This window comes from Cupressus sempervirens, chromosome 8 (assembly GCF_028749045.1).
Source record: "Cupressus sempervirens isolate cs-2001-9-10 chromosome 8, ASM2874904v1, whole genome shotgun sequence".
Taxonomy (NCBI): Eukaryota; Viridiplantae; Streptophyta; class Pinopsida; order Cupressales; family Cupressaceae; genus Cupressus; species Cupressus sempervirens.
The window spans coordinates 283,411,889-283,436,241 of record NC_143125.1 but is presented as its reverse complement, the minus strand read 5'-3'; the positions used below and the strand labels follow the sequence as shown (position 1 = coordinate 283,436,241).

The window sequence follows — 24,353 nt, the reverse complement described above, 5'->3', positions numbered from 1 at the left end:
GGGAGAAAGATTTGGGAGTGTTGTACATGTATGTATGTATCCTTCTTAAGAAGTGATCATTTGAAGTTTTATGAGTTATGGAAGAGTTAGTTCATGATGTACAAGATATTTGTATCAGAGTTTATCATTGTAAGTTGTAGAAGGAAGGTTGAAAGAAAATAAAATTGTATGCTCATACCTTTATTGTAATGAAGTTCTCTATGTTAAATTGCATATGTTATGAAGAAAGATTGCAGTTAATTCTTCTCCTTGATGTATTATAGATGTGTATTTTTTTAAGTGACATGTAGATTTATGATTAGGAATATAGTTGTTAAGTATAAAAAAAAAAATGTGTATAGAAAACATGAAAAAAAGTTGTAGGTTGTGCACACTATAACTTAGGAATCATTTTGCTTGATAGTTCATTATATATGTTTAATCTTTATTCATGTTGAATTTTCTTCTTGAAGATCAAATAAATCTGCTAGTAGACAATACTATTCTACTATCCACTTAGAACTTTATATAATACAACATTCATACTCAAAATAAGGTGGTTGGTTGAAAGAAGTAGCATTTAATCAATTCAAATTAGACTTGGTATAGACCCACATTTTCCTCTTTGGAAAACGTATGGAGGAAGGAAAAATAATGCCCCTAGAATATAGACTAATAAAATAATATGGACATGTACTTAAACTCCTAGCTAAACTTACAAATTTTTAAAAAGTGACTTAAGCCTAGTATTGCTAATACTAGTTGAACACTCAAATTCTTGACAAGTTCCTCTCATTGAAAGTGACCAATATCCAAGACAATCTAGGAAACATGATAATAATATTGATGGAAAATCAAATAAATAAACTAAATAAACTATCCTATTGTTCCCACATATTTTTATACTCCTATGTTAACCCAATTTAAAATTTGAGCCCCATGTATTGGGCGCTCAAACTCACCAAAGCCAAGGAAAGCTTTTTGGGGGGGGCGTGGGCCTACTTTATGGAGGAGACATGAGGGCCCACTAAAACTGTCGCCGATGTCTACTTCCCATCAAAAAAGCACTTTGGAAGCATGTTGCTAGGCAGCCCATGTTAAGAAAATATTGTTATAAAAAGAGCAACCTGCACCTAGTGCTAAGATAAGACACATCGATGTCTTTGGATGTGGTGGGGGGTGGGTACCTTTGACTTCATGTCAGATTTCCCATTTCTTGAGCGCCTCACCACAGTAGGTTGGAAGGGAATGCATAGAGTTTTGGGGACATGTTTCCAAGAGCCTAGGTTGGTAGTATTAACCTTTTTGTTATTAAATTCATGTTTAGTACTTAACATCATTATTATAAATTATCTGGTAACAAACTTAGTGTTATTATATTTGCAACTAGATCTTTTGGGTTTTCAAGAAAATAATAACTTAGTAGTGTTTAAATTATTGATTATTAAGTCATGTTGTTAGGGAATATAAGTGTTAGATTTTATGTGGTAATAATATTGTTCTTATGGAAATAATATAAGATTTGAAATTTACATTATCATTAAAGAAAATAAATTAAAATATATAATAAATGTAAGCTGTTGTTATTATTTTTAATAACAATATTCTAATAAATCAAAACACTAAACCAATTGTCAATAATGAAGCTTTAGTAAACTCGATTAAAAGAATACCTTGTCAGGTAAGTTGAACACTAGCTTCCGATGATGTTAAGATGTATTTAAATTATCATTGGTAAGTTCTACGTGACAAGGACACATGTATAAAACAATGACAATAAAGTAACAAGTAAATAATAGCGAATTTAATAATTATATATATATATATATATATATATATATATATATATATATATATATATATATATATATATATATATATATATATATATATATATATATATATATATATATATATAACTAAATCGTGAGATAACCTAATCTTGCACTATAGAGATATAATAGTAATAATAATATTTAGAATAAATAGAAAATAAATGAATAAATAAACAAAAATAAAATTTGTTGTAATTTTGCTTAGCAATTTTTTTTTATGGGCATGACATTTGGTATCAGAGCATTTGGTTCAACACTAGGAGCCTAACCCATTACGTCTAACCTGTGAACTGCAACTTAATGTAGGATGCCTCTAGTTACCCGCAAGGATCGTCGGAGAAATGCACAAGAGGTCCCTAGAGGGGCCGGGCGGGGAATTGCCGAGCCACCACCTGAGCAAACCCAAAATATCAACCAACTTTTTACAGTCATTCAGAACCTTATTGGGGTGGTGCAAGAGAGGTTGCCACCTATTGTTCCTTGGCCCAAACAACAAGGAATAGGGGAATAGAGAAGTAATAATAGAGAAAGGAGCAGGATTCCCCCACCTAGAGGTGTAGAAGGACAAGATGACTAGGAAGAAGCCTCTGTTCATCAGATTAATCCACTGCCAGTAGAGAGAGCACCCCGGGATATAGGAAATGAGATTATGGACTTGATTCGACTTAAACCATCCCTCTTCACCGGAACCACGGAAGGTACACAGGCCAAGGCTTGGCTGCAGAGTTTAGAAAGGTGCTTCGGGTTGCGACCGTATGGAAGCAATCTGAAGGCCGGACTTGCCATCCACTTACTTCAAGATGGTGCTTCCAACTAGTGGAAGCAAGAGGAGACCCTAGGCAGAATCAGAATAGACACACTTACTTGGGAAACATTTGAGGCCAGATTTCAACACAGGTATCTCTCAGAACATTTCAAACAGAGACATATTGAGGAATTCCATGATCTCCAGCAGAGGGGTCTTACTATAGCACAATATGAGAGAAGTTTCTTAGAGTTACTTCCATACGTGGAATATATGAGAGATGAAAAATTGCGCATCCATCAGTTCATTAAAGGTCTTAAACCATCTCTACAAGGGTCAGTGCGGTTGGCATTCCCTACCACCTTTAGAGAGGCAGTAGAGACAACATTGGTTGCTGAAGACATTCAAGCCAAGTAGGACTCATGGGATAGGTCCCATAATCGAAACCTCGCTCATCAGCAAGCACAGCAGAAACCCTCTTGGAAGGGTAATTAGGGACATTCCACGAGGTCATCAAAAGGCCCACAAGTTCAGCAGAGGGGTCAACAGGACCCTAGAAAGAGGTCATCTCAGGGCTACCAAGGCTCTAAACCCAAATAGTGGTAGACACAGGGCCCCAAACATGAGCAGAGACCACAGAACCAGTACTCACAACCCGCCAGAACTCAGCAGTCCTCTAGGGGAGGCTTTAGTGGGCCTAGTAGGACTGGGGGCCAGCAGCAGTCCAAGCCACAGGGAGTACAGATTTAGACCCGTGGGCCATGTTATCCCTATGGTGGTATGGGTCATATTGTGAGGGAGTGTCCACAGGGCTCCACAACAATAGTCAGCGAGGGGCCACCTCTGAGCCTACAATTGGCGATATGGGCAGGTCTCATAGAGTATTTGCAGTAGTTGACAACTGCCAGGTCGAGCATCAGGCCATAGTGATAGAGGCTACAGGTATTATTAGAGGTAGTAAGGTTACTATACTTTTTGATTCTGGAGCTACAGATTCTTTCATATCTCCATTTGTAGTGGAGCATTGCAGGCTAGTGGCAGCTAAACAAGATGTTGACTGGGAGGTTGAGTTAGCTTCAAGGACTACAATGTCAGTTGACTCCTTGATACATGAGTGTCCAATCCAAATTGCAGACATGAACACCACAGTAGATTTGCGTATTACTCCTTTGGGATCCTATGATGTGGTCCTTGGCATGGATTGGCTTAGCGCCCACAGCGCCAGGATGGATTGCAAACAAAAGAGCATTGAGTGTATAGATGATCATGGTGCACCTAGGATGATTTTAGGGGTCTAAAGGCCAGTATCCCTTCGTATGATTTATACCATGCAGCTTAAGTGGTGCATGGGAAAGGGATGTCAATTATTTGCTATCACCATCAGTGATAGAGAGGAGGATGAAAAGGAGGAACCTTCTCTTGATGACTTCCCAATTTTACAAGAATTTGCAGATGTGTTTCCATCTGAGCTACCCGGTATGCCTCCACGGAGGGAAGTAGACTTCTATATTGATCTTGTACCAGGAGCCGCACCCATATCTAGAGCACCTTACAGGATGACCACCCATGAGCTCAATGAACTTAAGATACAGCTAGAGGAACTTTTGGAGAAGGGACATATCCGACCTAGTGTGTCACCTTGGGGGGCACCGGTGATCTTTGTCAAAAAGAAGGATGGGTCACTCAGATTGTATATAGATTACTAACAGCTGAATAAAGTGACTATCAAGAACTGATACCTGCTACCTAGGATTGATTACTTATTTGATCAATTACAGGGGGCCCAAGTTTTCTCCAAAATAGATTTGAAATCTGGGTACCATCTGTTGTGCATTGTGGAAAGTGATATCCATAAAACTACATTTCGCACAAGATATGGTCACTATGAGTTCACAGTGGTACCTTTTGGTCTCACGAATGCCCCAGTAGTATTTATGAGTCTCATGAATGGGGTATTCCATACTTTCCTAGACAAGTTTGTAGTCGTGTTCCTAGATGATATTTTAATCTATTCTCGTGATAAGAAGGAACATGAAGAACACCTACGACAGGTATTACATCGATTAAGGAAAAATCAACTTTATGGTAGCTTGTCTAAGTGTGCTTTTTTCAAGAGGGAAGTACATTATTTGGGTCATGTGATATTAGAAGAGGGGGTGTCCATGGATCCATCCAAGATTCGATCCACCATAGACTAGCCAGCACCTACCAATGTCACAGAGGTTAGAAGTTTCATGGGTTTAGCAGGATATTATAGGCGATTTGTGCCAGGTTTCTCTAGAGTAGTGCACCCTATTACCTCCCTTCAATGAAAAGGGAAGAGGTTTGAGTGGAAAGAAAAGTGTGAGGAGGCCTTTCAAAAACTCAAAAGAGCTCTCACCAGTGCACCCATTCTAGCAGTACCCAATCCCTCAAAGGATTTTGTAGTATGCACAGATGCTTCCTTGGATGGAATAGGAGCTATCCTGATGCAAGAAGGATGAGCCATAGCTTATGAGTCAAGGAAACTAAAAGGGCATGAACTCAATTACCCCACTCATGACCTCGAACTTGCAGCTATAGTCCATGCATTGGCACGATGGCGTCATTTTCTTCTGGGGCGACAGTTTGAACTTCATTCAGATCATCAGAGCCTACAGTATATTTTTACACAGCCAAATCTTAATGCTAGGCAGAGGAGATGGATGGAGTTCCTATGTGAGTATGATTTTGATGTACAATACATTAAGGGTAAAAAGAATGTAGTAGCAGATGCCTTGAGTAGACGATGTCATGAGCTCGCTTCCATGGTTGCATTGAAATGTCCCTTTTCTGATTTTTGTATGATATTTCCAACCTTTAATTAGATCTTTAAGATCAAACAACTAATATCACAAAGATCCTCCAAATTTCTCAAGAAACCCCAAATCGGGTATGCTAGAAATGGTGCCAAAAGCTTCACAACTTCACCTATTATTAATAAATCTGAAAGTGGAAATTTTTACAGAATTTTCAGCAGCATAACAGCCTACAAAATCAAATTTCCAGATCTATATAGCCTTTACACAGCAGCTCACAAATGTAGGACAAAAACTATGCTCATCGGGCTCTCGAAATTAACACAAAATGCTCGAAAACACCACAAAAACACTAATAAACTATCTCAAAAGTTTAATCACATCCCAATACATATATTCAGCTCTATTTTAACATCTTAAAGTCTGAAATATAGCAGCAACCAAAACTGATATAAAATGCTCAACTGAAAACACCAAACTCATGCAAAAAACACACCCAAAAACTCACAAATCTACACTGTTCAGCACAAAGGCAAACTCTGTATGAGCATGCACATGGAATGGCTTCAAACTCCCATCCTTAGCCTTCCTAGAAACCTGAAAACTCCCGTTCTTGGGTCTCCCTGGAAACCTGCAAACTCCTGTTCTTGGGTCTCCTTCTCCACAGGTTTGGCAACCTCTGAAGAATAACAAAGAAATCAGCAAAATCAAGTTCTGGAATGTGCCCAAAATGCCTCCAAACCCCCTTAAAAGAGGGCATAAATGTAACTCACGTCCAAGAGAGGTTAATGAAACATATTTTAATAATAATTTTCATTTATTAGTCCAACGGTTTCCAAAGATTAACTCCCTTTTTCAGAAACTTCACTTTCTTGGGCCTGGCCTGCCTTAGCAAAGATTATTATTTTTTAATTATTTGAAAAGGGGACATGACAAGTCCTCCCCTCCCAAACATTGCTTGTCCTCAAGCAATGGCTGAATAATAAACTAATCAATCCACCTGGATCCCAAATGTAGTCATGAACTATACTACTACCAATTAACATAGGCTCCTGCAATATCCTCTGCAACATGACCAAGAGGAATCCATAATCAAACTGACAATTATAGCTCAACCAAACTCCAAAATCACAACTTCCACAGTTAGAAACCAACGAGACACAAACTCTTAGAACATCAAAACCCAAGTAAAGTGGACTACCAACACAGTAAATACCATCAACGTATTCCATTGGCCTATACGGAATGTACAATCCAACTCTACAACAATGGTGAATGCTCTCAAATGAAACTATACCAAGTATGGAGAATCCACACACTGTACAACTCCTATATTCAACAAAACTCTGTAGATCATCAACCACTGTCTCATAACCATAACTCCCATGCACCCTTGATGGTGAAAAGCCATCACAAGATAAACAATAAGACAAACCAAATTTTCCCACCATCAACTCCTCAACACAAGGATCAATTGCTAACTGATGTACATACCCTACAATATAATGTTGATTTTAAAAACCAACCTCATTCAACAACTCACCATGAACAAGTGATATAACCCACTATGACTGATCACTAGCTAAATCAGGAGATGTCATAGCCAAAGGAGTAGAATCAAAAACAAAACCTGCTGAAGCGTCACTCCAAAACTCTTGCTCTAAGTCATGTATTATCAAGCTATCAACTGTAGGACCTATCGCCATGTCGTGACAATCACAACTCTCATCCCGAGGCATAAAACTATTCCATGACTGATGATAAGCACTAGGAACCAAAGTACATCTCTATATCATAATCTCATCAACATGGTCATCAAAGGTAAATTGATGAGCGTACCTCATAGTGTAATGCCGATAGAATGCGCCAATCTCACTCAGTGGCTCAGACTGTAATCTAGATGAAACTAACTCTGATTGATCATTAACCATGTTGGAACTGACTACTACCTCCAAAGATATCACCAAGGGAGTAGCATTACTAGCAGGAACCATGCCAACTGTTGACTCACCAACATCACACACGATCTTTGATACATCTCTAGTCTCTGTGCCATCAGTACTAGAGGCCACCAACATGTTAGGCATACAAAAATCTACTACAACACCCAACTCAATTGAACCTGACTCTAGTGGGAATGAACTTGATATGCCAATGTTAGTATCAAGGATGGATGCATCCCCATCTCCACTATCTCTGACAATCTCAGCCATGGTCATCCTCGAATCACCAAACACCACAGCTTGTGACTGTATAGAATCAGGTAAAGATTGTAGTTGCTCTAACTCCATGGTCACCTTAGCCAAATGAAACTGTGACTCCTTGAAAGCCAACCATGTACTCTCAAGAATCTCAGAAGTCACCTCAAGCTACTCAATAAGCTCACTCACCTCATCTTCCTTGGCCAACAATGCATCATATGCTGTACTACCCCACTCCATAAGATAATCTCTATCGGCTACCAACTGCATATAATTCTATCTCAAAATTTGAATAGCCTCCCATAAAGAGTGGATCTCTGTCAAGGAAAGATAACTGCCTTCCTGCTCATCACTAGTAGGAGAAACCCATCCATAAACTGCTAACAACTGACGAGCAGCATCGAAATGCTGGCAAGTGATAGCAATGTCTCGGTCACTAACTCTCAACTGATTAGACACATGATGGCACTAGCTTGACTGTCTCCTACAAATCTCCTCTGATGCATTGTCTAAAAGAGTATCCTCAAAGTTACTAGTCTCTAGAGTATTACCATTCATATCTTGTGAATCAAATCTAAAGCTCATATCAACATACGGAGTATCAAAAACATTAGCATTGCTGTCCAACTCCTCTATACCCAAGGAAACTAAGTCTTCAAAACTGCCCACTGCATCCTCCTGGATGTCATCAATGCCAATATGATCCTGGGACTCATCTGTACACACTGCCAAATATGAAATATCATCAACACATTCCAGCAAGTATGGTCGACTAGATATATGAACAAAGCCCAACACCGATGTATAAAAACTAATACCAACATCGGATAAGCTCCTGGCACAAGAAAAGACAACATTGTGCAATTTGTTAATCAAATCCATGGTAGCACCCAAACCACTGCTACCAAAAAGTGTTAATGATTTACAGTCAACTGAACCCCAAATTCCAATATAACAATCTTGAGTCCATATCTGTAAACTAGAATTAGCTGGTAACTCAAGAAAAATCCTAACTTGAGTAATATGACCAATACCAACTAACTCCACATACTTGTCATGATTAGATAATGTAGTGACAATACTTTCTTCACTCACCTTCAGCTGGAGGGATAAATCATGTGAAGTACTACTAGCCTCAACCTCATGTGATGAAGCATCTAACTGTGCCTGGTACTCTCTCTCAGAAAAGTCATGAATGCTCAATGTCTGCTCATCTACACTAGGTATCTCACCATCATGCAGAACAACATCCTCATAATCCTCATCTAAACCCACTACACTGTAGTCACTGCCTGTTGTAACTATACCATCCTGAATACCTATGGCATCACCCTTTGACGACCTGTAAACAATTGTCTCAATTTGAGTATCAAGCTGACCATTACTATCAATCTGTGTAATATCCTTTCCCACCACCTCTTGTGGCAGAGTAGAATCTGAGACCTCTACCTGGCTATCAGCTAGTTTCTTAAACTCCTCATGCAAGTTCTTGGGAATTGTGTCATCTGTCCTGTGAGAAAATCTGCGAAATAGAAATCCAGTCAACTTATCCACCTTAGCTGGGTTAGATAACATATCATTCATTATACGGTGGTGCTCAACCAACTGTTTAGACATGTCATGGCTTATTTTCATAAGTTTATCTCGAATGTCTAAATAAGCATCCTTTCTACTGTTTTGACTCTGGCTATCAATTGTCCAAGATCGTTTCCTCTGAGACTCTGTACTATACCTGTCCATTCTGGATAAAGTAGAGTGTAACCCCAATAGGATATAACTTCTTCAAACACCAAGAACTAACATGAAAATGATTAGAAGTAGCATGCAACCATATATTTGTACATGCAACTGATTAGAAGCAACATGCAACCACCAAATTATGACATGCAAGATCTGGGTAGTTGTCAAAACTGACATGCAAGATCTGGGTAGTTGTCAAAAATGACATGCAAACTTCTACAACCACCAAATTCACCAAGAACTAACATGAAAATGATTAGAAGTAGCATGAAACCATAGATTTTGACATGAAACTAATTAGAAGCAACATGCAACCACCAAATTATGACATGCAAGATCTGGGTAGTTGTCAAAATTGACATGCAAGATCTGGGTACTTGTCAAAACTGAAATGCAAACTTCTACAACCACCAAATTCACCAAAAACTAAGATGAAAATGATTAGAAGTAGCATGCAACCATAAATTTTGACATGCAGCTGATTAGAAGCAACATGCAATCATAAATTATGACATGCAAGATCTGGGTAGTTGTCAAAACTGACATGCAAGCTTCTAAAACCCTCAGGCTGGCAAGATCATGGCTATGATACCACTGAAATGTCCCTTTTCTGATTTTTGTATGATATTTCCAACCTTTAATCAGATCTTTAAGATCAAACAACTAATATCACAAAGATCCTCCAAATTTCTCAAGAAACCCCAAATCGGGTATGCCAGAAATGGTGCCAAAAGCTTCACAGCTTCACCTATTATTAATAAATCTGAAAGTGGAAATTTTTACAGAATTTTCAGCAGCATAAAAGCCTACAAAATGAAATTTCCAGATCTATATAGCCTTTACACAGCAGCTCACAAGTGTAGGACAAAAACTATGCTCATCGGGCTCCCGAAATTAACACAAAATGCCCGGAAACACCACAAAAACACTAATAAACTATCTCAAAAGTTTAATCACGTCTCAATACATATATTCAGCTCTATTTTAATAGATTAAAGTATGAAATACAGCAGCAACCAAAACTGATATAAAATGCTCAACTGAAAACACCAAACTCATGCAAAAAACACACCCAAAAACCCACAAATCTACACTGTTCAGCACAAAGGAAAACTCTGTATGAGCATGCACATGGAATGGCTTCAAACTCCCATCCTTAGCCTTCCTAGAAACTTGTAAACTCCCATTCTTGGGTCTCCCTGGAAACCTGCAAACTCCCGTTCTTGGGTCTCCTTCTCCACAGGTTTGGCAACCTCTGAAGAATAACAAAGAAATCAGCAAAATCAAGTTCTGGAATGTGCCCAAAATGCCTACAAAACCCCTTAAAAGAAGGCATAAATGTAACTCACATCCAAGAGAGGTTAATGAAACATATTTTAATAATAATTTTCATTTATTAGTCCAATGGTTTCCAAAGATTAACTCCCTTTTTCCGAAACTTCACTTTCTTGGGCCTAGCCTGCCTTAGCAAAGATTATTATTTTTTAATTGTTTGAAAAGGGGACATGACATGCATGTACTGATTTGAGGGAGCTTGTTATACATCACCTACTAGAGGATGGATTTTATGCAGAGTTTTGCCAGCTAGTACACTCTCGAGAACCCCTTGAGGGTAGATTTTTGAATTATGCATTGGATTATAAGGGATTACTATGACATAAGGGACGTCTCTATGTGCCCTTCACTGGGAGCTTATGTGAGTTCATTATTTTGGAAGCACATCGAGCACCCTATGAAGCACATCCTGGAGTCAAGAAACTTCATCCAGATTTGTGTCAACTATATCATTGGCCGAGAATGAGGACACAGATTGCTTATATCATAGCCAGATGTCTTAAGTGTCAAAGGGTTAAGGCAGAGCATGGACATCCAGGTGGCCTTTTGCAGCCACATGATATACCTAAGTGGAAGTGGGACACTATCTCCATGGATTTCATTATTGGTCTTCCAATGTCATCTCGCTGCCATGATGCCATCATGGTGACAATTGACACTTTGACCAAAGTTGCTCACTTTTCACCCGTTCGCACCACCTTTACAACAGCTATAGTGGCACAGGTATTTTTGTGAGATATTTTTCGACTCCATGGCATACCTCGCAAGATTATATCAGATAGAGACTCCTTATTTATATCATCATTTTGGAGGGAGTTGCAGACATCACTTGGTACCAAGCTCAATTTTAGTACAGCCTATCACCCTCAAAACTGACGGGAAAACTGAGAGAGTTAATCAGATCCTAGAGGTTATGTTGTGGATGTATGTGATGGACCATCAAACCAATTGGGAATAGTACCTCCATCTGGTAGAATTTGATTATAAGAATGGGTATCATACTTCCATAGGCATGCCACCCTATCAAGCCTTGTATGGTAGGCCTTGCAGGACACCTTTGAGTTGGGATAGAATTGAGGACAGGATATCTATAGGGCCATAGTTAGTCAGGGACATGGAGCAACAGGCAGTATTGATCAGGCAACGTCTTAGAGAAGCCCAAGATAGACAAAAGAAATATGTAGATGCGAAGAGGGTGGATAGAGAGTACATGGTTGGTGAGAAAGTGTTTCTTAACAACCTTTTGCAACATTAGCTTCCACTACATGTAGAATATATCTAACCTCTTGTATTCAGTTTTCAACTCAGTAAATGAAAATTTCTTTGTGGGACCATCTATTAATATGAAAACTTCATTTAAGGAGTCAATTGAAATCTCCACAAATTTCTCCCCAAATTTTCATAGATAGACTTATCATCAACATTATACTTAATTGTAATAACCTTCAACAATTCAACATTTACAAATACATTGGAGACAGTCAGTTTCCCTAAATTCATCTCCCATGGATGAAAATTAGGTGCTTTCTAATTTCTCCTAACATAGTATTTTAGGAAGACTTCATAACCCCTGGTTCTAGTCTAGGGACCTCCTATTTTACTGTGTTTCTCTTCTAATTTTTCCAAAGAAGTAAACTTACTCCTTTTGTATTTGGTCCCAGCAAAATCCATTTGTTTTATCAAGTCTTCATTTAGCTTTCTAGGTGAAATTTCTCCTTCCATTCTCTATTTCTTCTCAGCTTTACCCTTCTTCACCTTCTCAACCTTCCTTTTCTATGCCAAACAAGAACTCTCCATATTTTACTTAAAAATTCTTTATGAATTAGATCACTAAAAACTCAATGTACTAAAAGAAAACCTTACCGCTCTACGAAATTATTTGAATTCAAAATACAAAATGATTATTATTTTTGTACAATACACCTTATATGTGTGTGCATTTATTTCCCACCATGAATCAACACCATAAATATTTTGATCATTGCAATACAACATAGAGTGTTAGTAGTCATTTTCTATCATTACTTCCATGCCTTATAAAATATATTCAAATATTTGATCGCCAAAGGTTCCAATAAAAAACATATGTACACCTTTGATCACTATCTCTTAGACCCTAAATAGTGATTCTATTGTTTTTTTCAAACTTATTGTTATAATAATGGTGATAACCCTATCATTCATGATGGTTTCAAAAACCCATTATCTATGACCTTTGATGGATGATCTCACTATAGGTTACAACAATCAGGAGCTTTAGTATTTGTTGTAGGTTCTCATACTATTGCTATAGTACATAGTGATATGCAGATGCTCATCACTTATCACCATGTTCATATTTCTCCATGTATGATCCACAATCAACTTTAATCAATTTCTATAGGCAATAGTGATCACCATTGATAATCATACTACTTTATCATTGTAGAACATAGTGACCAACCAATCTTATCACTACTTGCTAAAACCAAAATCTTATTTCTTCAGTTCTTGAGGATTTCTAAAGGTCATAGTGATATATCTCTCTTTATTTCTCATCCCTATGTGAATAATGTGTCCTCTTTGCATAAAAATAGACTTGATTGTAATATGTTATAGTGATATCTCACCCAACTTTTGAAAATGACTACTTTACCATTACTATAGCATACAATGATACTTGATGCTTCATCATTGTAGTGATAATGATATATGAAAATCACATATCTCACATAATTTCAAGAAAATAAAAACTAGGATCCATTAAAAAGGATTTCTATGTGATGAGTAAGCCCTAGGAATGCATTTTTGGATAGGCACCTTTCGTTTAGATGGTATATTATGATTCCCTACAAACACAAAGAAATGCAGTAAGTGATTCTTTTATTTGGTCAAAATCATAAAATCAACTTAGGCTATGAATACAATCTTTGAAATGATACATAATTTGCAACATAAAAATAAATCAATGAGATCAACTATAATCAAGGAAAATAAAAGGTGGAAATTACCTATAAAATATTGAGCTTAACCAATCTCAACTCCAAAAATTTTTACATTTTAATTGAAGTAATTTAGGAATAATGTAGTATTCTCTAATTGAAAGAAACCTTTTCTCATATTCTAAGTATCTTGATTAGTGGCTTTCTTCTTTTAATAAAGTATAGTCCTTTGAATTATTTGTATTTTGTAATGGTGAAGGAGATGTTTATTACCTAAATTTGTTCATTTTAGAGTTAAAAAGAACATGTGGTTGGACATGTACGTTATCTCTTGTCTTATTTTTCATTTAGTATTTTAATAGTGACAAGAATTTGGATTCTAGTTTTGTTTGGAGAAATGGTGATCATCAGTTTGTCTATTTTACTCTTCTTTAATAAAAACTTAGGAGTTTTCTTGACATCTTTCTATTATTTAGTGTGAAGTAATTGGGGAAGCTATTAGAATAAGTTGTAAGAGGTATTTGTGAGGCCTCACCTCGACCCGTCATAACATGGATATTTTATTTATATTTTGGATATTCAGGGTCTAGATATTTTGACAGTTATCTGAGACTTGATGGATTATGGATTATTTATTTACGTACCTTGATACTTAGTAGTAGTGGTTTACATTATCTTATGCACTTAGAACCTACTATTGTGTAGGAAATGGTTGAAATATGTTGATGCAATTTCATGAATTCATATTATTAGAACTTTGATGTGATGTTAAATGATAAGATAATTATGGATAGATGTTAATTTGGTTATGATGCTTTATGAGATGGATGATGATGATAGTCAGAGAAGCAGTTATGATGATTTAGGATACACTAGTAAATGATAAATTGATTTTAATATGCACATAGATGTTTAACTGATGACTTATGTTATGTAGATTTTTTATTCTAACATCTTGGATGATTTAAATAGTAAAAATTTTTCCTGAATTATGACTATCACTATACACTTATATGTTATATATGTTATATGACTCCTTGGACTACTGATGCTCAAGTTTATTGTGCAGGAAGAGGAACCATGGAAATTCTTGGGGGAAACAAGTTCCAAACCTTGTGACATAGTTTAACCAAGGTGAATCTTTGGAAGATTCAAAAGCCTCATTGTGAAAGTAATTTTCTTCATAATTGCATGATTTCTTGCTTGCTTGTGAACATGTTTAATCATAACCTAGGTGCATTAAGGGCATGTCAAGGAAAATGTAATATATTTTTTTATGTGTGTCACTTGACACTTGTATAGTCTATGTGTTGATGATATGTCACCTATAGTGTTGGTCTCAAGGTTACTCAATCTTGGTCCTCTTCCTTCTTTTCAAATTAATGCTTAAGTACTCCCATGTGGGAGAGAGTGCTTGGATGGGTCACATGATGTTAGAATTCGAATTCAAACTTGACAAGGAGTTTAGGGGGTCTAAATGGGATCCTAAGATGTTATTCTATGTTAAAAAGCCACCCTAATGGTATTATAGTAGGTTAGGGGCCTAGATTTAATTATCTTAATGTTTTCCTAGTTTTAGGAACCCCTTAAACAAAGCTAACTTAGACCAATTCGAAATGGGGAGTTTTTCCATGATAGAACTCTCTCAATCCCACTTGATCAACCTTCTTATTTTGGAGGAGCAACAATGTAAGAAAGGGAGGCTTGATGTTCTTACTAAAAATGGTTAGTGGAGAGCCTTTTAGGGGGGAAGTGACAAGTTAGTGGGTTGTTCACCCACTCTCTAATTTTAGAGACAACTAAGTTTTGGAGGGAGATTAAGGGAGCTCTTCTACAACTATCCTTACCCTAGCTTGAACCAAGGTTGGTGACTTGAACATGTTCTTTTATCCTCCTTTTCTTTAGTATGAATAAGAGAGTCTGCAAGTGTGGAAAGTTATAATGGGGGATCCATTGCATTGTCAATCTTATGATATGAGCTTGTCATTGTGTTGGGAAGAAATGAATGTGTCTTGTGCTGATGGAGATTCTTTCTTAGTTTTATTTTGTTGTTCTTCCTTTGTTTTTTGTTGTTTCTTGTTGAATGTGAATGTTGAATTGTCAATATGGGTGTGAAGGCTTCACTCACCCTTGGGAGGGCAGAGATGCCTTGGGTGAAGGGCACAAGTTGGGCTTGACATTGCAAGTGAGAAAAGAAATCTTGTTCTTATACCTCATGATGAGGTTTGTTATCATCATGGAGCTTGGGCTCCATCATGGCCATGAATCTTGTTGTTTTGGAGGTACAAGGAGGTTTGGTGGATGAGGAGAATATGGTTACTTTGAAGGCCTTGGGAGGAAAAGTGCATTGGTAACATGATATGTATATTGTTATAATTTCTCCTCCTTAAAGAGCCCACCTTCACCCAATGTTTTATGATTCCAATGGTGAATCATTATGCAAGCCATGGAAGGGTGTTGTCTATGTTTGTGTTGTATATTCATGCAAAATCTTGTGATGAATGTGTGTAACCTATTTGGACCCTATTTCTCCTGCTCGGTGGGTGGTTTCAAACAAGCCGAGGTTGGGAGGTGAGCCTCCATGGTTCCTATTTGTGTGTGTTATGTGCAGGTTTCATGAAGATGTATGTTATGAAGTGATGGGGTTTCACCCTTGTCAAAAAGGAGAAGACCCACAAAAGTGAAATAGGCTGATTGTTCATGTTCTCAATGCTTATGATTTTGAAGGACTTTTTTGTTGTCTCATTATGATGTAGAGTGAATGTACCATTGTTACCATGGAAACTATGTAAGGGAGAAAGATTTGGGAGTGTTGTACATGTATGTATGTATCCTTGTTAAGAAGTGATCATTTGAAGTTTTTTGAGTTATGGAAGAGTTAGTTCATGATTTACAAGATATTTTTATCAGAGTTTATCATTGTAAGTTGTAGAAGGAAGGTTGAAAGAAAATAAAATTGTATGCTCATACCTTTATTGTAATGAAGTTCTCTATGTTAAATTTCATATGTTATGAAGAAAGATTGCAATTAATTCTTCTCTTTGATGTATTATAGATGTGTATTTTTTTAACTGACATGTAGATTTATGATTAGGAATATAGTTGTTAAGTATAAAAAAAAATGTGTATAGAAAACATGAAAAAAAGTTGTAGGTTGTGCACACTATAACTTAGGAATCATTTTTCTTCATAGTTCATTATATATGTTTAATCTTCATTCATGTTGAATTTTCTTCTTGAAGATCAAATAAATCTGCTAGTAGACAATACTATTCTACTATCCACTTAGAACTTTATATAATACAACATTCATACTCAAAATAAGAAGGTTGGTTGAAAGAAGTAGCATTTAATCAATTCAGATTAGACTTGCTGTAGACCCACATGTTCCTCTCTGGAAAATGTATGGAGGAAGGAAAAATAATGCCCCTAGAATATAAACTAATAAAATAATATGGACATGTACTTAAACTCCTAGCTAAACTTACAAATTTTTAAAAGGTGACTTAACCCTAGTATTGCTAATACTAGTTGAACACTCAAATTCTTGACAAGTTCCTCTCATTGACAGTGACCAATACCCAAGACAGTCTAGGAAACATGATAATAATATTGATGGAAAATCAAATAAATAAACTAAATAAACTATCCTATTGTTCCCACCTATTTTTATACTCCTATGTTAACCCAATTTAAAATTTGAGCCCCATGTATTGGGCGCTCAAACTCACCAAAGCCTAGGAAAGCTTTTTGGGGGGGGGTGGGCCTACTTTATGGAGGTGACATGAGGGCCCACTAAAACTTCCACCCATGTCTACTTCCCATCAAAAAACTGCTTGGGAGGCATGTTGCTAGGCAGCCCATGTTAAGAAAATATTGTTATAAAAAGAGCAACCAGCACCTAGCGCTAAGATAAGACATATCGATGTCTTTGGATGTGATGGTGGGGGGGGGGGGGGGGGGGGGAGTACCTCTGACTTCATGTCAGATTTCCCATGTCTTGAGTGCCTCACCACAGTGGGTTGGAAGGGAACGCATAGGGTTTTGGGGACATGTTTCCAAGAGCCTAGGTTGGTAGTATTAACATTTTTGTTATTAAATTCATGTTTAGTACTTAACATCGTTATTATAAATTATCTAGTAACAAACTTAGTGTTATTATATTTGCAAATAGATATTTTGGGTTTTCAAGAAAATAATAACTTAGTAGTGTTTAAATTATTGATTATTAAGTCATGTTGTTAGGGAATATAAGTGTTAGATTTTATGTGGTAATAATATTGTTCTTATGGAAATAATATAAGATTTGAAATTTACATTATCATTAAAGAAAAGAAATTAAAATATATAATAAATGTAAGCTGTTGTTATTATTTTTAATAACAATATTCTAATAAATCAAAACACTAAACCAATTGTCAATAATGAAGCTTTAGTAAACTCGATTAAAAGAATACCTTGTCAGGTAAGTTTAACACTAGCTTCTGATGATGTTAAGACGTATTTAAATTATCATTAGTAAGTTCTACGTCACAAGGACACATGTATAAAACAATGGCAATAAAGTAACAAGTAAATAATAGCGAATTTTATATATATATATATATATATATATATATATATATATATATATAACTAAATCGTGAGATAACCTATTCTTGCACTATAGAGATATAATAGTAATAATAATATTTACAATAAATAGAAAATAAATGAATAAACAAACAAAAATAAAATTTATTGTAATTTTTCTTTTCAATTTTTTTTTATGGGCATGACAGTATTTCACTATTTTGTTTTATCGAGGTCTTCCAAAATATTATTTTGGCTATTTGATACAAGAGTACAATTCTTACAACTAAATCTCATTAGCTGGGAGCCAAAGACTAAGAGGTATCCATCTTGCCAAATTCATCAGGGACACAATCTTGACATTGTCCCTTTTGATGTTGGAACCTTACACTCAGCAAGACATGATCTCTGGTACCTTTCAACTTCACCAATAGACGAAGAGCCCATTGACAAACATTACACTATATTTGTTTATAACATTTTTTATATTATTACATATTTAATATAAGAGTCAACACATCCTCTATATGAAGTATGATGGATAGACTTGATATGTCTTGACCCATCTTCATATTTTGTGTACAATGTATATTGATGTGAGAGAGAAGACAAGCATATGCGGATTTGAATTAAATAAGCATTGCTTCATAAAAAAAGCACTAGTGTAGGCCTCAATGTTTCAAGTAAATTAGCAATTGGTAGCTTGGCTCAAGTCAATATGACATGTGGAGTAGAAGGAATGGTAGGAAAAAGACATGGTACTAGCTTGGGCATCAAATTGTTGGGGGTAGGCTTGGTATTGGCTTTCACAATACCTCACTTTCGTGTCATGCCTTTGCCTTACATGCCCATGATGCCCTGAGTATAGTGGTTTCTCTTGTGAAAGGTTGTATGCTACTCAAGAAAGGTGATGAAGATTTTTTTGACAATTAATGACTAATAACTTTAAAAATAAAAATAAATTAAATCAAAGTAATAAAGAGAAGATAACAAAACAAGGGACAAAATGAAAAACTATTAATGACTAATAAAATAATCCAAATAAGAAAAACCTAAAGACATGTGCCTATGAATGAATGGGTAATATATTTAAAATTTATATATATTTGTATATGAGTAAATTATATAACTAATATATAAATAAGTACAATAAGTTTTAAATTATATATATATTGATAGAGTTCCAAATACATAATAGGAACAAAAGATACAATAAAAAACAATAGAAGAAGGAAAAGATAGTGCATTAGGTATGAGTATGACTGAGCCCGTGTGGTCCACCCTTTTAGGCCTTCCATCCAAACAATACCCATTTTGTCCTAAATTTAATCAAGCATAAGGATCTTATTAGAAGCTTTTTTATATATTTTAATCTCTTGGTTAAGCTTCTTGACCACAACTTCGAAGGTATCAACGTTGTCAATTGTCCTACTCTAATCATATCTATTCTTTATCTTGAACACAGACATTGTCGAATCATAAACTTTAAATAATCTTTTGAGCCTCTCACGATCTATCATCAAGGTGACTATAACCTGCGAAGAGATTTTAAAATAAGCGAGTCTTTGAAAAGACTTAGTAAGGGTTTTGGCATTATTTTGATACCTATCTTCATTTCTAATTTTCCAAATCTGCCTCCTTGTTTAAACCAAAAATATAACCAATGATAATTTTAAGTATAGAAACATCATTCAGATAAGATATGCCAAAAAGTGTCCAAATTTCTTTAGCAATAGTACAATTACACATATTATCTGACATCCTACAAATATTACACAATTCCATACCATTATGGTCTTTTCTAAGAGGCAACCAATCCAACATCACAAGCCATTCGAAATAGTTGATTTTGGGGTCAAGAGGGTTCTTCGAAAGAATTTTAAATAATTTCTTCCAAACATTATCATCAAGGTCAGTTTACCAAAGGTTATTGACATGGCTAATAATGTTGTTATAATAGGACAAAACATTGTAGATGTTCTTGGCTTTAATGCTAATAATCAAAGCACCATTAGGCCACTTCATATCAAGAAATCTATGGGAGTCAACATTGAAAATGGTGGCAAGATCCTTGCAAGCTTTAATAATCATATTATAAGTCTTCTTTTGGGAAAGGGGAATTTTGTAATCAACTCTGAGAGTTTCCCAACTTATAAGCCTATCATGTTTAAATAGGTTTATAAGTTGAGAAATTCCCAAGCCAGTCCAAGACCTAGTCGAGCATCCTTGGGAAAGAGTAAAGGGCTTACCAAAAATATTGAGGTTCCACCAAATGGATTGCTCACCATAAAGTAACTTATTATCATGAAAGGATCTGGTTGGAAGGAACATCCTAACATGTTCCCAAGCCTTCCAAATTCATCTAAAAATAGTTGAATCATGCACAGTAATAGGGAAATTCCCCTCAATAAGATCTCCAAGAGGGAGATTCTTCGTATTCTTTTCATTTTTAGGAATGACAGATTGGATATTATTCGTAACCAAGATCTTCCATGGCTCATACCCTTCAAGAGAGTGAAATATCCATTTGGTTGCAAGGGCAATCCCTTACAACATTAAATCCTTAAGCCTGACCCCCCTCGAAGAGTTTATCTATGTGACACCAACCCCATTTGATAGAGTGCATATTCTTATTTCCTTTACCATCATACCAAAGAAAATTTTTGATGGATTTTTGGATTTTCATAATCTAGTAATTGCTAAACATCCAAATGGAGGAGTAGTAAATGTTGTAAGAGGAAAGAATCTTCTAGTAGACCTAAACTCTTCTAGCCAAGGAGAGAGATCTATTATGCCATTTAGAAAGCTTAGTATTCATTTTATCTTTAATCCATAACCACATCTCCTTAAGTGAGGGCTCCAAAGAAAATGGTACACCAAGATAGCATACAATTTTTTGAGTACCCCCCCATTGAAAGCCATATTTAATAATCCAATCCGGTGGTCGGTTATCCCAACCCAACAAAATTGATTTGGCTGGAGATAATCGAGCACCAAAAATGGAGCAGAAAAGGTTAACCTTATTGTGCATATTTTCAAAGTTAACTTCATTGCAATCAAAAAATAGAGTAGTATCATCTGTAATTTGATAATGGGTAAGATCAGAGTTATCCAACAAAGTTATACCTTTAACATAAGGATAAAGAGAGTTATTTTTTAGAATATAAGAGAACATTTCTGAAGAAATCACAAAGAGGGAAGGGGCAAGGGGGCACCCTTGCCTAATGGAACTACTAAGTAAAAAAGAAGGTGAGAAGGAGCCATTAATATTAATTTAAGCAGAAGCATCCTTGAGCAAAACCTTTATCTTGTTGTTCAAGGAAGGGAGAAAGCCAAAGGCCTCTAGCATCATAAGAATAAAATCCCACTCAACTCTATCATAAGCCTTTTCAAAGTCTAGAAGAAACATGGTTTCCTTTTGATTAGAATTCTTGTCAAGATATATATCAAGTTTTCTAATATATATTTGCCCTTAATGAAACTAATTTGGGTGGAATAGATCAAATTGGTGATGATGCCCTCGAGTCTAAAGGCTAAGATTTTACAAAGGATCTTCTATGAAACATTAAGAAGGGTGATGGGCCTCTAGGCTTTTAGGGGGGCCTTATTCCCATCTTTAACGATTAACTTAATGATCCCATGGTTAAAGCAACTGCCCTCGGAACCTTTATTGCAAGCTTGAACATAGATATCATGAAGATCACTATAGATTCAACTAGTATTAATGTTATCAAATTCAATGGGAAGACCATTAGGTGTTGGGGCCTTGTTGTTCTTTAAAACAAAGATATATTTATGGGTATGTGTAGGATCATGGTGTAACAAAAAGTGGGGATGTGAAAAAAATAGAGTTTGAAAATGTCTAAAAGCGTTTCAAAATCCACTCTGACTTTTATCCACCCATCCTAATACCAAAGCTAATAACTTAGGACAAAGCCTTTTTGGGTATCCAACTTAAAAATAGATATCTGATATTATATCAAGTATCTAATATTATATCAAGTACTTGAAGCTTGAAACATATATTTATAAATAAAAAAATTGAGAGCTTGTTTCACATTGGATTTTTAGTTGTTTGAGAGTTTACCTCCATTCGGGTATCAGATTTTGGAACATATATAAAATAAAGGTATTATTTTTGTTTTTTTAAATTTTTTTAATGAATATTATTATAAATTAGTTATTTTTAATTGAATTTGTTCAAAAATAGGGTTTTTAAATATAAATTATTGAAATTTGGGTTATTTTTAATAGAAATTATGTTTTGCAAATTAATAGGTATGGCTGACCCAAATGATAATACTAAGGCAAGAAACAATATTCCTTGTAACCCTCCACCAAATGATCTAGTACCCCCTCAAAACTGTCCACCAAATGATCCCCTATCCCCTCAAAACCCTCCTTGAGTTGAAGATTTTGATATTAAAAAATCTTGCTGAACTGAGGGTTTTGCAAAACCACATATAATTCTATACATACATTTGTTCCCATGTTATCCATGTTAAACACCATAGCGGATAATATTGAAACACATACCAATGAAAAAAAAAACTACTCTTTGTTGGTGTGACCAAATGCATGCCATGTTTGATGATGGGTTGGACTATGATGAGGTTGCGGCCCTAAATATAACTAAAGATTATATGGTTAGCCTTTTTGTGGACCCAAAAACTAGTAAACAAGTAGAATATGCAAAGCCCAAACTACCAATTAATTGGTGCACAAATGAGGCTATGCATGTAAATTTTTGGGATTGTTGGTGGATGGTTCTTGACATCCTTCTACATAGCAATTTAGAGGTGCCATTTTATTTCATTAGAAAATTTTATGCCAAATTTGTGTTGGGCCTTAAGGTGAACTATTAGATTATGAAGCCCAACATGGGTGTAGGAGGAGGAGCTCCTCAAGATAGACCCCTTTCCCAGTGGAAGAAAGTTGACACTTTTATCCTCCCTACTAATGTCTCCCCCCATCCTCAAGTGCAGAATCCTAATATCATTTTAGAGGCTAGCTCTTTCACTATTAAAGCCATCCATAGATTGAGTAGCCTATTGATATACTAGGCTAGGTCAATTTTGCCTCCCTATGTTGATGATTTTGGGGTGAGTTCATTATCAGTGAGCTCATCACATGTTTTTGTGCCCCATACTTGCATAACATGCAAGAATATTTGTTTGGGTCCTATAGGTGATCTTTCTAAGTATCAACTTGTATTTGAGGAGGATAGGCTAGATACACATACAGAGGCTACACACCTTGGCATGAGATATGAGGGGCATGTAGAGGTCGTTACGACATATGGCATTTAAAGTTAATCTTTATAATAGAGTAATTTTAATTGTTAACCCATACTAACTTATACATGTATGTGATCTTCATTCATGTTTAGTTGATGACTGAGGAGGAGCTTAGATAGGTTGACAATGTCATGCTCTCGGCTATTTCATTTGGCCTTGAGACATCTATGGTACATTATGTTGTGTTCTCATTATTTTTTTAATTTTATATTGGAGCATATATGGTTTCTAATCTTTCTTTTCTCTTGTAGGTATTACCTATTAGTGGGGGGTGGAGTGCAGGGGATGAGGCACAATCCATTGACAACGGAATGGTAATTAGGTGCTTTTAAAGTGATTAAATATCAATTCATTCTTGTAAAATTTTTGTGATAATGAAATTTAATTACATTCTTTATTGTATAGGGTGTGGTTACTGGTGATGAGTCTTTGTAGATTCCATGTCCTAGACCCTATAGCATTTCCACTCGTAGTGAAAGCTCCATCATATGTTTTTCAACCCTATAGCATCGTTTTTCAACTCGAATCATATAAATTTAGTAGTCTAACTTTTGGTTTTCCTTTTTGTTCATGTATGAGGCATCTAATCCATCTAGTGCAGTGAAGAGGCTACATTTTGATCATCCACTAGAAGCATAGGATAATATATTTGTCATAGGATGTATCATGAGACATTTTGAGATGGAATATGCCACATTGTATATATAAACATTGATATCTTACACATTTCAATGGCATGATCAACAACATTTTGTACATGGATCTATATGTTTTAATATATATTTGCGTTATTTGTCTATGGATACATGAACTTTGATATATATTTGTATAATTTTTCTATGGATACATGTATTTTGATATATATTTTTATCATTTTGTGGCTAGAAAAAGGGACTCACTAGTGTTCACTTGCCCATCTAGAGCTAATGGCACTGACAATCTGATGCCAAG

The 24,353-nt window shown here is 35.8% G+C and overlaps 1 protein-coding gene across 1 annotated transcript; it reads left to right on the top strand.

Moving 5' to 3' along the window:
* Positions 1 to 3,422: 3,422 nt before the first annotated feature.
* On the top strand, positions 3,423 to 23,837 carry LOC149542541 (uncharacterized). The gene is made up of 4 exons (XM_089795735.1): positions 3,423 to 3,746; positions 3,894 to 4,076; positions 23,654 to 23,716; positions 23,808 to 23,837. The coding sequence occupies exons 1-4, from the start codon at positions 3,423 to 3,425 to the stop codon at positions 23,835 to 23,837; spliced, it is 600 nt and encodes a 199-aa protein (XP_089651861.1).
* The last annotated feature ends 516 nt before the right edge of the window (positions 23,838 to 24,353 follow it).

Bases quoted from the DNA above. Each gene is read 5' to 3' on its own strand.
- LOC149542541 (XM_089795735.1), top strand. From the start codon at position 3,423: ATGGGCAGGTCTCATAGAGTATTTGCAGTAGTTGACAACTGCCAGGTC. The intron at 4,077-23,653 runs GTACCAGGAGCC...TTTCTCTTGTAG, and splicing joins TAGACTTCTATATTGATCTT to GTATTACCTATTAGTGGGGG. The intron at 23,717-23,807 runs GTAATTAGGTGC...TTTATTGTATAG, and splicing joins AATCCATTGACAACGGAATG to GGTGTGGTTACTGGTGATGA.